Below are 18,402 nucleotides of genomic sequence, written 5' to 3'. Positions count from 1 at the left end.
ATTCAGCTTTGCTTCACTTCTTGGGTGCCTCCATCCTGACTGCACACCAACACACCCTTCAGCTTGGAGCTTGAGACCGAATTCTCTGTGATCAGAGAAAAACCACCCAAGATTTGCAGGCTTAAGAGTAATGGTCACATGAACCTACAGCACCTGACTAGGTGGGCTAGAGAAGAAAGAAAAATCCCCTAATGCAAAAGCAAAACACTTTCTCATTGTCCAGAGCGCTCACTTTTCATGCTACTTGCACCAAGACCTTCTCCAGGGAGCAAAGGCCGCATCTGCCAGACATCGGCCAGCAGACCCTGCCTGGGCAGGCTGTGGTTGCCTGGCCAGCCCCATCCCTTACCCCACCCTGGGCTCACCCCGCCTGCGCCAGCCACAGCCACGTGGACCCGCCGTGCAGCTCATAAATGCCGCTCGGGCCCTGGGCCACCCCCACCACTACCCTCACCCAAAGACGCGGCCCATGGACGAGGAGACATACATGGACCTGGACCTTTACCTGGACCCGTGGGCCGCCCAGGTGAGCCTCTCTGCTTCCGCCACTATCCCAGCGTCAAGGCCTGTGTCCCTGCCCTACTACTGAGGGCTGCCGGCTTTGTACTCGGTACCTCTTCTTAAACCTGTTGCAGCTTGGTTATCTATATCTTTCTGTCGAATGTCAGAGGCTTCCAGCAGTGAGATAATTTGCCCACAGTCGGTCGCAGACCAGAACTCAGCATCTGGTCTAGTGTGAACTGAGAACCCTGTGCTGTGTCACCAGGTCAGAGGTACCCGCCGGGATCTGAAGGGACTTGCACCAGAGCTCACCCATGTGTTTGCTGTGGCCACTCCTGGTCCCAGCTAGCCTCTGCCAGACTGGGGGGCAGACAGTGCCCCACTGTTGTCTATAGCAGTAATGCCATTAGTAGGCCTGGAGAAAGAAGGTCTCTCTGGTGCTGTTGGCAGTCACCAGGTTTGCCAAAATGTGAACTGCCAACACCTGTAGCTTTCTGTTAATAAGAGTTTTTTTGTTGTTTTCACTTTAAGGTCAGGTGTGGTGGCTCACACCTGTGATCCTAGCACTCTGGTAGGGCAAGGCAGGAGGAGACCTTGAGCTCAAGAGTTGAGACCTATCTCTACTAAAAAATAGAAAAATTAGCCAGGCTTTTCAGCAGGCACCTATAATCCCAACTACTTGGGAGGCTGAGGCAGAAGGATCACTTGAGCCCAGGAGTTTGAGATTGCCGTGACCTAGGCTGAGGCCATGACACTCTACCCAGGCCGACAGAGTGAGACTCTGATGTGAAGCCAAGGACGCAGTGAACAGCACATGTGTGCCCTCTGAGTGTGTCCTATGGTACATTCAGCAGGGGGCTGTCGAGTTTCATTGCTGTTAAAACATCTACCTTCAAAATCTCTTTTCCATTGCTTCAAATTCCTTGTGGAAGTTTGGGTAACAGCTGTGTCCCCTGCCATAATGCCGTGATGGGAGAAGAAGGGACATGGATTTTGCAGACCTTAGTGCTCGGCAGTGTGAACTGGCTGATGAAATCCTTTCCATCTGGGACAGGAGAAACCAAAGCAGTCAAAGGCATCAGGATCCAGTGTTCTCACCTCCCTTTTCTTAGAGCCACAGGGTGGAGGCAGGGAGATCTGGGGGGCTCATTAAGTCCTCAAAATGAGGCAGAGTCCAAAAATCTTTCTTCAAGAGAACAGCTTCATTTTTCTAAGTGTTTTCTTAAAACAGTTAGTCACCTCTGCCATCTGCTGGACAGGTAATAACAGAATAATTCATTGGGCTGTAGCCAGACAGTTTATGTCAGCTGGGATGGCTTTGTCAGGAGGGGCTGCAGCTCCACGGGTCTGTGATTGCTCTCCTGTGAAAGTAAGATCTTTTGAGAGCTCCTGCACGCACTGCTCAAACTGTGGAATCTAGGCCTGCGATTTGGGCGACACAGGTGTGATGTGTGTGCTAAGGTGTTCAGCCCCCCCCCCATGATAAAGCCCATGAATTACAGCAGCTGCGTCCCTCAGGTGCACGCCTCATCCCCTCAGTGACTGGGTAATGGGAATTGAGCAGCTTTTCCTGGACTGGAAATACAATTTATTGTATTGTATTTATTTATTTATTTTAGACAGTCTCACTACATTGCCCTCGGTAGAGTGCTATGGCGTCACAGCTCCCAGCAACCTCCAACTCTTGGGCTTAAGCAATTCTCTTGCCTCAACCTCCCAAGTAGCTGGGACTACAGGCACCCACCACAACGCCCAGCTATTTTTGTTGTTGTTGTTTAGCTGGGCCAGATCAGGTTCGAACCCAATCCCCTCAGTGCATGTGGCCGGCGCCACAACCACTGTGCTACAGATGCCAAGCCACAATTGATTTTAAATTATTCTTACCTACTGCTTAAATTTCAGTGACTTTTTTCTATTGTCAATTTACATAACTAGAATGTTTTATCACTCCTTTGACTAAAAGGAATAACACTTTACTGACTTGATTAACATTCGAGATTATAAACTTTCATGACGTTCTCTTTAAAATGTAAATTTAGCCAGGGCAGGTTAGGCTCTGGCCTGTTATCCTAACACTCTAGGAAGCCTAGGCTCAGGAGTTGCGAGACCAGCCTAACCAAGAGTGAGACCCCATCTCTACTAAAAATAGAAAAATTAGCCAAGTGCGAGCCACCTGTAGTCCCAGCTACTTGGGAGGCTGAGGCAGGAGGGTCATGTGAACCCAGGAGTTTGAGGTAGCGGTGGACTAGGCTGACACCATAGCACTCCACCCAGGGCAACAGAGTAATACTCTGCCTCAAACAAAAAACTAAAAGTAAATTTTTATTACTTTAAATTTGTAAAGTAAATTTAAAAAATTAAGTCAACTAAATTTTATAAATAAGTTACCCAGTACGGTAAATCTGTCCTCTTTAAAATATATAAAGTAGTTGTCCTCTTTAAAGTATATAAAGTAGTTAAAGTAGATTAGTTGCCTCTATTGAAAATATTAGATTGGAAGAGTGGCAACTTACTAGGGATCAGAAAGGAGGAAAGACAGTTTATGAAAAACGCTCTTTTTGCATTTTAAGATATACCTTCCTGTTTCTATTAAGTGTGCCGTAACCGTAATAGAATCTTAACGAGGCAGGGCACGAATATGGGCACTCTCAAACTGGTGGTTAGAGTGCCCTGCCTGCCTGTCCTAAGTGGTGTCCCTGTGTTGTAACGTGCTGTTCTGTTTGTGTGTCTGTTCTGGAAACTCCCTAGGATCACCCCGCCCTACCCTGGTCTTCCGTGTTCAGCCCACTTGGACCTTACGGTGCTTACATACCTAGTCCATCCAATCCAGGGACTGCATTTAATTCACATCCTATAGAAGCCAAAGAAAAATCTGGCAGCTTGTCACCTGTGGATCTTAGCTTCCTAACAGATGAACTTACCCAAGAAAATAAAGACCAGAATGTCATTAGAAGCAAGCATGAACCTGAAGAAAATCCCCAAACGCAAAATCAGCAAAGTCAGTTGCCGTCACCCGGTGGACAGTGTGCTGGGCCCGGCTTAAACAGCAGTAGTTCATCAAATTCCCAATCACATCTACACCCTGATGATGCTAATGCAGTCCAGTGCTCTCCTGAGAAACCAATCTCCAACTTCTTGCCTCTGGCATCCATAACTCCCATGACGCCAATGACCCCTGTTCCAGAATGTTGTGGAATTGTGCCTGAACTACAGTGAGTTTTTATTTTTTTTAATTGAACAATGCTTCCAGGTTCGCATTTTCCTGAATGCAACGACAACCAATTTCTGGATAATAGTGTAGGGAAGAGAATTTCAGATTTTCTTCTTTGTTTTATCAGTTCTTTATGGATTGTGGCTTTAGACAACTTGGTTATCTGTAAAATGAATTACTAATTCTTCATCCCCTAAGAGAGGTTAAGAATTAACAGATAAATTCTTGAAGGATTGTATGGTTTATAGTAAAGCCCTGAAGTGGCCAAAAATTGTGTTTTGAGTTGGGTGAATACAAAAGATATCAAGATGTAAAACTGAATTTGATTTGCAAATTGGGATTTTACATTTTACTAGGGACCATGTTACAATGTATTTCACGTTTGGAATAATTTTCCACCTAGCAAATTGCTAAGATATACCCATAAAATTAGGAAGTTAATAACATGCATTGTCTTTTTGTTTTTTATTCTTTATGTCTGATATAATTTTCTAAATTATATTTTCAGAAATATAGTTTGTACCGTAAACCTGGCCTGTAAATTGGATCTGAGGGAAATAGCTCTGCGTGCAAAAAATACAGAATATAACCCACAGGTAAGAATTGTCAGTACTCCACTCAACAATTAACTTCTTTTTATATTTACTTTCCTTCATATGATCATTTTAATGTATTCCTTTTTGTTTTTTCCAAAAGGTTGTTAGTAAAAAGCTCTGGCAACTCAAAAAATTAACTATCTCACTGTTCTGAAGTTATTAAACAATGTCTAGCTGGGGGCAGTGCCTGTGGGTCAGTGGGTAGGGTGCTGGCCCCATATACCAAGGGCGGCGCATTCAAACCCGGCCCAGGCCAAACTGGAACGAAAAAATAGCCGGGTGTTGTGACAGGTGCCTGTAGTCCCAGCTACTTGGGAGGCTGAGGCAAGAGAATCACCTAAGCCCAGGAGTGGGAGGTTGCTGTGAGCTGTGACGCCATAGCACTCTACCAAGGGCAATAAAGTGAGACTCTGTCTCTAAAAAGAAAAAAAGTCTAGCTGGATATAGTGGGTGCCTGTAGTCCCAGCTACTCAGGAGGTTGAGGTAGAGGATCACTTAAGCCCAGGAGTTTGAGGTTGCTGTGACCTATGACACCACAGCACTGTATCCAGGGTGACAGAGTGAGACTCTGTCTCAAAAAAAAAAAAAAACTAAATTCCTCCTCTACCTGAATAAAGTGGTAACTAAGTTGTTTCTAAAAGTCTTTCCCTTGTCATTCAAAGGGATTTCAGGATGACTATTTCCAGCCTGAATATTGGGACAGTAGTTTTCTTGAAATACCATCATATTTCTGGAAATATTTCTAAATGTTTTCCCATCTAGCTGACACTTGTATATTTGTCCATTTTACAATTTCTCTGAAGAAAGCTAATTGTAAACAATTTAAACGTAGTTTAAGCTTTTACTTACTACTGGAAGATTCAGTCATTTTTTTTCTCCCCTCAAAGTATTTAGTTGGGTGTGGTCCTAGCACTCTGGGAGGCTGAAGAGAGTGGATCGCTTGAACTCAGGAGTTTGAGACCAGCTTAAACAAGAGTGAGACCTCTGTCTCTACTAAAAATAGAAAATATTAGCCAGATGTGGCAGGCATCTGTAGTGCCAGCTACTCAGGAGGCTGAGGCAAGAGGATTGCTTGAGCACAAGAGTTTGAGTTGCTGTGAGCTATGATGATGCCACAGTGCTCTAGGCAGAATGACAGAGTGAGATTCTACCTTTAAAAAACCAACAAAACCTAGTCTTTGTTTCCTGCCAAGGGCAGCATCCCATTGACAAGGGCCTCTTTACTTAGATTGGATTTGTTGATACAATCAACATCAACGACTGAAATATTCTAGGTATGCAAATGTTAGCAGTTACTGATATTATTTTTGCCTGTTTTTAATAAGTATATTTTAGAATCATAATTATTTTTGTTACCTAAATGTGGGGAGAATAGACCCAGATGTTACTTGTTTTCCCATCCAATCTCAGTTCCTTCAGAATTTTCTTCATATCCTTCTCAGCTTTTCAACTGGGATAGAGTTAACTCCTAGCAGAGGCTAATTCTTTCTTTGGTTTCTGTGTTTAGAGGTTTTCTGCTGTTATAATGAGGATCCGTGAGCCCAGGACCACAGCCCTCATCTTCAGCTCTGGGAAGATAGTCTGCACTGGAGCCAAGAGGTACGAGGAAGCATCTTTCATCCTCACCGACAACTTAGTATGTGAAACAAGGAGACATAGATTCATGTCTAAAGCATGTAGCAGTAGCAAGGTATTCTTTTTCTTTGTTGGAGTTAAATTCATCAAAGACCAATTTTGGGTTAAAAAACACTGTCTTGTGATACTGACTTCTAGCTCACATTTCACAGCCCCTCCCACCCTCCAGCAGTTTGAGGGCACCTAACTAGGATGTTGCAACTTCTTTTTAAGGTGCTTAAAAAAAAAAAAAAGCCCACTTATTACTCATCACACACTTACTTCACTTTGCTTTATAGGTTTTTATAGGCTCAGAGCATCAAAATCCCTTTTAAAAAGGGAACCTAATTCTCAAATTTGGGATACGTTACATTCTCTTTCGATGTCCTTTGATATTTTCTTAATTTTTTATTAAATCATAGCTGTGTACATTAATGCAATCATGGGGCACCATACACTGGTTTTATAGACCGTTTGACACATTTTCATCACACTGGTTAACATAGCCTTCCTGGCATTTTTCTTAGTTATTGTGTTAAGACATTTATATTCTACATTTACTGTCACACATACCCTTGTAAGATGCACTGCAGGTGTAATCCCACCAATCACCCTCCCTCAGCCCATCCTCCCCCCTCCCTCCCCTCCCTCTCCCCCTTCCCCCTATTCTTAGGTTATAACTGGGTTATAGCTTTCATGTGAAAGCCATAAATTAGTTTCATAGTAGGGCTGAGTACATTGGCTACTTTTTCTTCCATTCTTGAGATACTTTACTAAGAAGAATATGTTCCAGCTCCATCCATGTAAACATGAAAGAGGTAAAGTCTCCATCTTTATTTAAGGCTGCATAATATTCCATGGTGTACATATCCACAATTTGTTAATCCATTCGTGGATCGATGGGCACTTGGTCTTTTTCCATGACTTAGCAATTATGAATTGGGCTACAATACACATTCTGGTACAAATTTAAAAAAAAACCCACTACAGTAATGATAAAGCACATTGTAAGCCTGGGGAAGTAGTTACTATGGATTTTCTTTATTGCAGATAAGTGGATCAAACTTTCTAAAGGAGGTAAATTGGATGTTTTTTTTTTTTTTTTCTTTCCAAGACACAACTCTCACTCTGTCCCCTTGGGTAGAGTGTCATGGCATCATAGTTCACAGCAACCTCAAATTCCTGGGTTTGAGCGATACTCTTGCCTCAGACTCCTGAGTAGCTGGGACTACACACACCCACCGTAATGCTAGGCTAATTTTTCCATTTTTAGTAGAGATAGGGTCTGTCTTTTGCTCTGGCTGGTCTCAACTTCCTGAGCTCAGGTGATCCACTACCTCCAGCCTCACAAAGTGCAAACGGGACGTTTCTTGGCCATGAACTCAGGAGGCCTCTGTTGAAAGGCTCTTTGTCTCTGGATCTTATACAGGGGAAGCCCTTTCCTTCACCACAAAGCTTTCAAGGGAAAGCTCTTCTCCCCTATTAGTGTTAAAAGATGCATAGCAAACTGTCCTCCTAGAAGTGTACTAACTGTTCACTTTCCCCTATGAACATTGGGTGTCAACATTATATTTGCTACTTTTATTGGCAAACATTTTTCATTTACATTTGACTTACTAGTGGATTAAATAACTTCATAAGCATGTAAGCTGCTTACTATGTCTTTGCCCAATATTCTATGGAGATATTTGTCTTCGATTTTTGTTTTATTTTTTTTTTTATTTTTATTTTTTTTTTGGTAGAGACAGAGTCTCACTTTATCACCCTTGATTGAGTGCCATGGCATCACACAGCTCACAGCAACCTCCAACTCCTGGACGCAGGCAATTCTCTAGTAAGCTGGGACCTCAGGCGCCCGCCACAACGCCTGGTCATTTTTTTGTTGCAGTTTGGCTGGGGCCAGGCCCAAACCCACCATCATCAGTATATGGGGCCAGCACCCTACCCACTAAGCCACAGGTGCCGCCTTTATTTTTAATTTTTTATTTTACATTATTATGGATGCACAATAGCTGTGTACATTTATGTGGTTCATGTGATTTTTTTTTTTTTTTTTTTTTTTTTCAGACAGTGTCTCACTATGTTGCCTTCGGTAGAGTGCCATGACATTAAACTCATAACAACCTCAAGCTCTTGGGTTTAAGTGATTCTCTTGCCTCAGCCTCCCAAGTAGCTGGGACTACAGGCAGCTGCCACAACACCCGGCTATTTTTCTGTTGTTATTGTCATAATTGTTTAGCAGGCCTGGGCTGGGTTTGAACCCGCTAGCCCCAGTGCATGTGGCCAGCGCCCTAACCACTGAGCTACAAGCGCCAAGCCCATGTGATGTTTTGATACAGGCATACAATGTGTAATAGTCAGGGTTATTGGGATATCTATAACCTGAAGCATTTATCAATTGTTTTTTGTGTTTAAATATTTTCACCATATTATACTGTAAATATTTTTCCCTGATTACTGCTTATGTTATCTTATGGCAGGTGTCCTCAAACGTGGCCTGCGGGCCACATGAAGCGGTGTGAATTGTATTTGTTCCCGTTTTGTTTTTTACTTCAAAATAAGATGTGTGCGGTGTGCATAGGAATTTGTTCATAGTTTTTTTTTTTAACTATAGTCCAGCCCTCCAATGGTCTGAGGGACAGTGAATTGGCCCCCTGTTAAAAAGTTTGAGGACACCTGTCTTATGGTGTGTGTTTTAAACATAATTTAAATTTTTTTGTGTAGTCTTTCATTTGATTTTTTAATTTATGGTTTCTGTTTGATTTCACATGTAGAAAGGCATTCCCCATGCACACTAATATTAATACATAAATATTCCACATATTTTTCCCCATCTTTTCTAGGTTTTGCTTTATTTTGGGGAAAGGATAGTTGGTATTTTGAATCACCTAGAGCTTTATTTAGATGATGGAAATGTTCTATATTTGTCTATGTGGTAGCTACTAGTCACATGTGACAATTGAGTGCTTGAAAGACAGCTAGTATGACTGAGGGACTGAATTTTTAATTTAGATTAATTGGGCAGAGCAGGTCTAGAATCTTATTTCAATTTAAGGTCATTTGCTTCGAGTGGTCCATGCTGAGATACATTTATTGACAAATCCTGTCTCCATTTTCTCCCCCCTCCAGTTTTTACATATTAAGTTCTTTACATGAGTCTGATTTTGGGCTTTCTCTTCTGTTGATTTTTGGATCTGCAGTCATAGAAATCTCTATTTTTAAATAAACATTGGACAATTGTGCAGGTGTCTGTAAGGATGCTCATTTCAGCATTGTATAAGGAAAACCACATGTCTAAATATTAGACATTTAATACCAATAATAGATTTTAAGTTAAAGTGAAATTGCAGGAGCCAGATACATACATATTCCTCTGGAAAAGTGGTCATTTGTGTTAAGTTGGAGTGGGATGGAAGCAGGAAGCTAAACTGTAGGTTTATTATCCAACTTTCTTGTAAAGTATGCTCATATTATGCAAACATCCATGAGCATCTCTCCCTATCTGAATTCATTTTGTTCCTAAAATTAGACAGTGAAAGCTTTGTTAGTGAGTTCAGATAATTGATGGTTGTTATCCAAAGAGAGACACCAATATTATCTCCAAACATTTAGCCAAGCCTACTTTTCAGTTAATAGCAAGAGTAAGAAATACCTGTGTTTGCATAGGACCAATGCAGAAGGTCAAATTTAAGTGATTAGAACCACTGAATGTGAGATTTCAAGGGTTTTTGTTTTACTAACAAGTCCCCAGGTGACACTGCTGGTGTGATGACACTTTGAGAAACAAATAACTTTATCAAGTAGCACTTACTTTGTTTAGAGTAAAATATGGACTATCTGGATGCCATACCCACACTGGGGCCACAGATAATTTTATCTGTATTGTTCCAATTTTAGTATATGTGCTGCTGAATTGAGCACTCAAATAGCACTTTAAATAAAAGAAATTGCCTTTTATGTGAAAGGTGACAAATTAAGTCACATTTGTTTATGGTTTAGTTCAACAACTGCACATTGTCTCAGGCCTTGTACAGGTACTGTGGGAGGTAATTCCTCCTAACAAAGCTAGTTTCATAGCGCATGTTGAAAGATGAACATGGTACAGTTAACACAGTCAGAAAAGTGACCACAGCACAAGTGTACAGAGGACATAGCGATTAACACACCTGTGAACTTTTATCTCTCTCCAGTGAAGAGCAATCTCGACTTGCAGCAAGAAAGTTTGCTCGCGTGGTGCAGAAGCTCGGCTTCCCTGCCAGATTCCTTGATTTCAAAATCCACAACATGGTTGGAAGCTGTGATGTGGGATTTCCCATCAGGCTAGAGGGTTTGGTGCTGGCCCATCAGCAGTTCAGTAGGTATGACAGTTCTATAGCTTAACTTTGAGTTTGCCAAGATGTCGAGTTACATTATGGGCTGCTTATATGATGCATCTTCCAGAGAAAGTGTGATTGTTTTTTTTTTTTTCTTCTGAAGGAGGTGGGCACAGTGGGTGAAAGTGTTAAGATGCCGTGCCTGAGGCCTCCCGGGTCATCACACATACCTGGTCTTCCAAGTAATGATTCTTGAATTGTATTATAATCACCTGGACAGCTTATTAACCTATTCCTGGATGGGCTTTGTCAGAGATTTGCCTTGAATTTGCAGGCTTCTAAAGCTCACAGGTGATGCCACTTCTGCTGGTCAGAGGCCTACAGTGGAGATCTGCTGATCTGTGGATTTATAAACCTGGCACACGCCTGTAGTCCCAGCTGCTCCGGAGGCTGAGGCAGGAGAATCGCCTAAGCCCAGGAGTTGGAGGTTGCTGTGAGCTGTGTGACGCCACAGCACCCTACCGAGGGCAATAAAGTGAAACTCTGTCTCTACAAAAAAAAACCTGGCACACTTGGCTTGGGATGCCCTGGCAAGAAGAGAAGGGGTGTGAGAGGCAGGTGGGCCGGCAGGAAGGGGCTGACAGCTGGTGAGGGGAGGAAGGGCTGGAAGACGAAGAAAAAGAGGTAGCTGTAGCAAACTCTGTGAAAGCAACCCTATCTAGTCTCTGGTTTTGATTGGGGTGAGGTTGCTTGTGTAGCTGTGGCCCCCAGCCCAGTGCTACCCTCATATATTTCTCAGAGACCATCTCCAGTCTTCCTAACTTTTCCAGAAGTCCCCTCTCAGAAGCCAGTGCCCCTCCCAAGCCCCTGCTGCTTCGCCATTTCTCCCATCCAGCTCAGACCCTCAGAACGGTGAGGGAGGGTGATTAACACCAACTCCCTCTACCTGGTAGGGCAGGGGTTCTCAAACTGCGGCCACGGGCCACATGAGGTGGTATGATTATATTTGTTCCTGTTTTATTTTTTTACTTCAAAACAAGATATGTGCAGTGTGCATAGGAATTTGTTCATAGTTGTTTTTTTTTTTTTTTAAACTATAGTCCGGCCCTCCAACAGTGTGAGGGACAGTGAATTGGCCCCCTGTTTAAAAAGTTTGAGGACGCCTGTGGTAGGGTGTCCACCTGAGGCACTTGGCCTGGTTTAGAATCATAGATGTTCTTAAATTTTCTTGATCAAGCTTGAATTTAAGTCCTTTCGTCCCAGCATTTTCCCCTCTTTCCCATGTAGCATTGTCCTGTTTAATGGGGCAGTGAAGCTTCCTAACTAATGCTCATCAGCTTTCAATATAAACAAGTTAAAAATTGCTTTGTTTTTTGTAAACATTTAGAACATTTTGGTTCATTGAGATTTTTCCCTTTTTTCTTCAATTTGTTTGACATTGCTTATTAAGTGCCTTTTCCATTTTTGAAAACTGTGAGCTCACTGTCAAGTCCCCCTGGCTTGCAAGACACAGGGCCTCTGAAGGGTCTGTCTTCAAGCTTGGATAATTTGTAGGTTCATGTAAAACCTTCATTTTTAAAAGTCTCTCCACATCTGAGCCATCTCATCTTCCAGACTCAAGTCCTGGGGCTCCAGCCTATCTTCCTCTGAATCAACCTATTCTGAACATAGACAGTAGCTCTACCTCAACTCTAAGGTGCATGTCTTAGCATGTCTTCTAAGGTGCATTAGACTTAGCATTCTTCTGTCTGGCCATGGAGGGCTCTAAAATGATGTATGCAATTCCTCCCAATTTTCCCTTCATTTCTTTTTAACCAACAATGTCTTCCTAGAAAAGCAGTTTCAAGTGTAGAGGAGGAGTGCCCCTTGTCACTACTGCTACCTTCTAAAAGATAGCGTTGCCAGTCAAGCACTATGAGAATCCATCAGAAATAGTTTATCACCATCCTTTGGCCTCTCCTGAGTTCTTTTTTTTTTGTTTGTTTTTCTGCAGTTTTTGGCCGGGGCTGGGTTTGAACCAGCGTCCTACCCCTTTGAGCCACAGGCACCTCCCACCTCTCCTGACTTCTTTCTGGCAGGTTGTATAACCTTTCTAGGAATCGTACTCTTCCCTAGCCTGGAGTGTGGGAAAGCAGTTCGGAAACTCTTTCATCCTTTGCTCCATAGAGAAGCAGCTTACATTTAGTAGTAAATATGAATGAGTTACTATTTATGGGAACAAATCTTGAATTTTGAGAACTTGGGATAAATTTTCTGTTTATATAGCACCTGTCCAAAAACAGCAGTGGTCTAAATTTTTGTAGGTTTTAACTACCAAAAGATTTGATTTTAGCAGTTTATAAATGCTTATAGAATGTGTTGTTGGTGAACTTAAAAAACATAGCTACATTCTCTTATCCACAGATTTTTTTTTTTTTTGAAAGTGGGAGAACATTTATCCAGTAAGATTTTTTTTTTTTTTTTTTTTTTTTTTTTTGAGACAGTTTGACTTTGTCATTCTCAGTACAGTGCTGAGGCATCATAGCTCACAGCAACCTCAAACTCCTGGGCTCAAGCGATTCTCTTGCCTCAGCCTCCTAAGTAGTTGGGACTCCAGGTGCCCACCACAATATCCAGCTATTTTTAGAGATGGGATCTCGCTCTTGCTCAGGCTGGTCTCGAACCTGTGAGCTCAGGCAACCACCCACCTCAGCCTCCCAGAGTGCTGAGAATACAGGCATGAGTCACTGAGCCCAGCCTCATCCAGTAAGATCTTACTTAATACATTAAACCTGATGCCCTAAGTTACCGTAATTTCTAATAACCTAAGGATGGCTTCTACTTGAAAAATATATTGTCCAAAATTAATTTTGTATTTGACTGCCATAAGAAATTACCTTGGACATTCAAGATTCTACTTCCATCAAGATAACCAAAGGGTTTGGTGAAATAGCTAACTGCTTACTATGCACTTTTATACCTGGTTCTTGCATGTTACGGGAAAGTAGTTGAATATTGTTATTTTAACTTTTATTTCTTAATAGTTATGAGCCTGAACTGTTTCCTGGCCTTATTTATAGAATGGTAAAACCGCGAGTTGTGGTGCTCATCTTTGTATCTGGAAAAGTCGTACTGGCAGGTAAATTCCAAGACTATTTTCTCACTTTCCTAAAATTCAGTAGCTGTGCAGGTACTTCTCCCTTTAAATTATTTTGTTCACATTATAAAGTAATTCTTGCTATTATAGAATACATCAAAAAATGAAAAGTAGAAAATAATATAACATCACTCATGCGTTCTAATACCTAAAATAACAAAAATATGAAAAAGTCATTGATATGTATTTCATCTTTACATTCTGCTTTTTTTAAATTAACCATCAGAATATCTTTACAGCTTAACTCACTGTTACCATCTCTTCATGGAGGCTTTTAATGGCTGCACAATTCTAACACAGAGTCCAGCAAACTTTTCAACAACGGGTCAAATAGTAAATATTTAGGCTCAGTTTCTGCTGCAGCTGCTGAACGCTGCCATTGTAGTGCGAGCACAGCTGTGGGTGTTACATAAAGGAAGGGGCTTTAAGAAGTAATTTCATACCGTTCACATAACTTACACGTCTCGTGTAATATTTTATTCCCAACCACTTAAAAATATAAAAAACATTCTTAGCTCACAGGCTAACAAGAGCAAACAGCAGTCTGGCTTTGGCCCCAGGCCTGCGTCTCCGAACCCCATTCTAACATGTTATTGAATTATTTTTCTCCCATTGTCAGAAATATAAATATTACTTTTTTGTTTGCTGCTTACATAATGGCCAGACATCCGGCTATTTTTAAATGTGGAAAATTACTGGCGTGGACACCCAAAAATAGGGCTTTAAGGATATACCATTTTGTTCTTAGTGAAAATTGCTGAATTCTTTTGCAGGGATATACGTACAATATAATTCTCCTATATCATATGTTCCTACCAGTGTATCTAAGTATCTTTTACCAAACCTTCAGTGGCATTTAAAATAAAATGGTATGAAAGAAGACTCCAACTGTATAGATGAAAATTACCTCACTGCCTTAACTTGTAATCAGAAATAGAAATCAATCACTTCTCAACATCTCCAATAAATAGCATCTTATCTCTTGTAAATAGTGTGTACATAATTTATCCTTTTGTCTACTTAGTTTTTATTTGTTGTTTTCCTAGGGATTTATGTGTGAGTTCACCAGAAAACTTAAATTATTCTTTGCTGTATTTGTGCCTTTCCAATTGACTTATTTTTACCAATTTTTTACATAAGGAACGTTTTTAAAAAATTAAAGGAATGGTTGAAACTTTTTCTATTCCACTCTACTACAATTTGCTATTTTTATCTAGTTTTGTCCGAATTTTTGTACATTTTACTCTTCTCTACCAAAGTGAATGCCAAGTTAGTATGGCATGAGCCAAATGGATCTCCACGCCTCACTCCCAAATAGCTGATTTATGAGTATAAGGCCAGTTTAGGCTCCTTTTTTTTTTTTTTTTTTTTTTTGAGACAGAGTCTCAAGCTGTCACCCTGTGTAGAATGCTGTGGTGTCCTAGCTCACAGCAACCGTCAACTCTGGCTCAAACTATTCTCTTGCCTCAGTTTTTCTATTTTTAGTAGAGATGGGGTCTTGTTCTTGCTCAGGCCAGTCTCAAACCTGTGAGCTCAGGCAATCTACCCCCCCTCAGCCTCCCAGAATGCTGGGATTACAGGGTGAGCCACTGCGCCCAGCCAGTTGAGGCTCTTTTGAAGTTTTGATGCCAATGTTTCAGTGACTTATGTTTGATTAAGGTGACCAAATCCCCACATTTTAACACTTAGGTAAAAATGCTAGACACGTTTACTTGCTGACTCTTGGTGAAGGGACACTGCCTGCATCAGCTTCCCTCCCACAGCCGCTGCTGTAGGCTTCAGGTAATGCCAATTTCGTGGTCCTCATTTTGACCATGTGTGAAATGAGGGAATTGAATTAATTTCCCCAAAGCCCTTTTATGTCTAAAACAGAATTTATATGATATAAAATAACGATCACTTGCAGTGCCCACTGCCTCTTGGGCGATGGGTATTTTCTGCTCCCCAGAGGCCTCCAGCTGACACGGTCCTTATGCTGAATGCAACGCTCTCATGTGTGATTTTTTTTTTTTTTAGAGGGGGATGGGGGCAGGTGTGTGTTTGCTGTACCTATTATGTTTCACTGTCTGCTAACAGGGACGTTGTTCCAGACAAATGTTTCCAGAATCCCAAAGTCCATAAACCCAGAGGCAGAGTCCTTTAATAATGGCCTTATACTTCACCAACTCATGTTTTGGTTTCTACAAAACTAATCTTTTAAGAAGCTAAAATGTTAGTGCCATAACTACAGTCTTCAGAGACTGAAGGGAGTTTTCCTGTCCACAGGGCAGTCTCTCCCGCCTGCATCAGGGGTGCGTCTTCCTCCCTCCCCACAGCCTCTCGGTGGAACTCCTTGGCTATGCATAAGCAAATTTTCACCCTTACCTCTTAGCAAAATTAAGCTTCCAAGGACTTCATCTTTGATTCTTTAACTTTTTAAATTTGAGGTGAAGTCCCGTAACAAACTTTTAAAGTGACTGGGACATTGAGAACATTAACAGTGTTGTGAACTCCCTGCTTCCTCTATCTAGTTCTAAAATATCTCCATTGCTCCAAAAATAAAACTCTGTATTATTAAACAGCTTGCCCCCATTCCCTTCTCCTCATAGCCCCTGGAAACCACCAATGCACATTCTCTTTATGGGTTGACCTGCTCTGGATATTTCATACAAATGGGCCTAAGTGGCTTTTTGTGTCTGGCTTCTTCCCCTCAGTGTGTTTCTGGGGCCCATTCGTGTTGCAGGTGTGTCCCTACTTCGTTTCTTTTATGGATGAGTAACATGCAGTAAATGCTGCAAACTCTTGTCCACCTGCGGATGGGCATCTAGGCTGTTTCTCCCTTTTGGCCATTTGAACAGTGCTGCAGTAAAAGTGTGTGTTGTGGCTAGGCACAGTGGCTCATGCCTATAATCCCAGCACTGGGAGGCCGAGGTGGGAGATCCCTTTGAGCTCAGGAGTTCCAAGACCAGCCTGAGCCAGAGTGAGACCCCAGCTCTACTAAAAACAGAAAAACTAGCCAGGCATTGTGGTGAGCATCTGTAGTACCAGCTACTTGTGGGGCTGAGGCAGAAGGCTCGCTTGAACCCAGGATTTTGAGGTTGTTGTGAGATAAACTGAGGCCATGGCACTTTAGCCTAGGCAACAGACTCACAGATTCTGTCTCAAAAAGCCAAAACAAAAACCCACCAAAGTATTTTACAGCAGCTGAACCATTTTACATTCCTGCTAGCAATGCATAAAGCTTTTGTAATAATTTCTCTACATTCTTGCTATCATTTTCCTTTTTAAAAAAATTATCTTTAATTCTTTTTTTTTTTTTTTTTTGTAAAGACAGGTCTTACTATGTTGCCTAGGGTCTTGAACTCCTGGCCTGAAGCAATCCTCAACCTGCATCCCAAAGTGCTGGGATTATAGGTGTGAGCCACCACTCCTAGCCTCAGCCTTAATTCTGAGTCCTAGTTGCCACCTGCTTCTCAAATCTACTGCTCCTCCTCTTGGTCCAGTAATGAAACAAGAACCACTTCTCAGATTAGCCTGCTCTCTGACTGTAGCCTTCCTCCTCTCCATTACAGTTCTAGAGTCATTATCAATTTCAGTATTTTCAATCTCTCTTCACGCTAATGGTTTTTATATCCCTTTCTTTAACTTCCTTCCTTGCCTCCAGCCCACAGAAAGATAATAGTGTCCTGAGAAGCTGAGGTTCCATATAAACATTATGTGGTTTCAGTCCATTACTCTTAGCACAGTATCCCTGCATAAATTTGAAGGTGGTGCTAATGGTGGTGGTGGTGGTTGTACGAGGAAGGACTAGTATTTCTCAAGGGTGGAGACTGTATCTAATTCATGTTTGGTTTTGGTTTTGGTTTTGGGGGTGGGACTTTTTTAAGATAGGATCTCACTCTCTTGCCCAGGCTGGAGTGTAGCAGGGTTAATGTAGCTCACCTTGACCTCAAGCAATCCTTCCATCATAGCCTCCTGAGTAGCTGACACTACAGGGTTATGCCACTGTGGCTGGCTAATTTTTAAATTATTTATCATAGATATGGGGCCTCACTATGTTGTCCAAGTTGGTTTTGAACTCTTGGCCTCAAGCGATCCTCTTGCCTTGGCCTCTGGAAATGCTGGGATTACAGGCATGAACCCTAATTCATGTTTTTGTTAAATCCCTCTAAGTCCTAGAAAAGTTACATTATGATTAAAGGTATCTTAAAACTGAAGACTGTATGAGTGACTATGTTAAAATTTTTTCCTCCAATAATCCTTCCCATGCACTGAAATTTAAAACCCTAGAACAGCTCCAGTTTCTTGCAATCTGTTAGTCAATTTTAAGGAACCAAGACATTAAATAGAGATGAGTGGATCAAGGGAAGTCCTCTTTGCTGGTAGGTAAGTGCCTACATGTACTGTTGAAGGTACACTGGGGTCATAGTTGTGGCATACTTAAGAGTTAACATTCCATATTTGGTACTAAGCACTGTGTGTCTAAAGATCACACCTATAGAGTAAAAGTTCTCGAAAATGCTAGAGTATGCATTTTATGGAAATATAGGTATAATTGCCCAATTCTTTTCTTTCCCTGGAGTAAATGCCACTTTAATTTTTAGCTAAGCTAAAGAGATATCATCATATTAAAAGTAATTACAGATGATACAATGAAATTTTTGTGTTCAGAAAATTTTGGTTATTGTTTTTATAGTAAAGATTTACATAAACTTTGATTTCTTTATAGGTGCCAAAAAACGTTCTGAGATCTATGAAGCATTTGAAAACATCTATTCTATTCTAAAAGTCTTTAAGAAGGGCTGAGTATATCACTTAGCACCTTACATCATATCGGGTTGAATATGTGCATAAGCCCAGCACAGAAATAGCTGGATTCTTCTATCTCTAATTGTAGATGCTCCAAGTATACTTTTCTTTTTTTTTTTTTGTTAATGGGTAATTCTATGTAAGTAACCATGCCTAGGAAATGAAAAAAATTTGCTGCTCAAAATGACTCCTGTATGTTACTTAAAAAACTGATCAAGTAAATTTATTTCAGAATTCAAGAGA

The 18,402-nt window shown here is 41.4% G+C and overlaps 1 protein-coding gene across 1 annotated transcript; it reads left to right on the top strand.

Annotated features, from left to right (window-relative positions):
* Positions 1–469: 469 nt before the first annotated feature.
* On the top strand, positions 470–18,259 carry TBPL2 (TATA-box binding protein like 2). Its single transcript, XM_053602009.1, has 7 exons — positions 470–526; positions 3,250–3,713; positions 4,221–4,308; positions 5,816–5,907; positions 10,113–10,280; positions 13,259–13,353; positions 18,080–18,259. Exons 1-7 carry the CDS (start codon positions 470–472, stop codon positions 18,154–18,156), a joined length of 1,041 nt encoding a protein of 346 aa, XP_053457984.1. The 3' UTR covers positions 18,157–18,259.
* The last annotated feature ends 143 nt before the right edge of the window (positions 18,260–18,402 follow it).

Source organism: Nycticebus coucang, chromosome 9 (genome assembly GCF_027406575.1).
Source record: "Nycticebus coucang isolate mNycCou1 chromosome 9, mNycCou1.pri, whole genome shotgun sequence".
In the NCBI taxonomy this organism is placed as follows: Eukaryota; Metazoa; Chordata; class Mammalia; order Primates; family Lorisidae; genus Nycticebus; species Nycticebus coucang.
Note: the sequence above shows the minus strand (reverse complement) of the source record. Positions and strands in the feature narration are given on the sequence as shown.

Bases quoted from the DNA above. Each gene is read 5' to 3' on its own strand.
- TBPL2 (XM_053602009.1), top strand. From the start codon at position 470: ATGGACGAGGAGACATACATGGACCTGGACCTTTACCTGGACCCGTGG. The intron at 3,714-4,220 runs GTGAGTTTTTAT...TTATATTTTCAG, and splicing joins GGAATTGTGCCTGAACTACA to AAATATAGTTTGTACCGTAA. The intron at 13,354-18,079 runs GTAAATTCCAAG...ATTTCTTTATAG, and splicing joins TGGAAAAGTCGTACTGGCAG to GTGCCAAAAAACGTTCTGAG.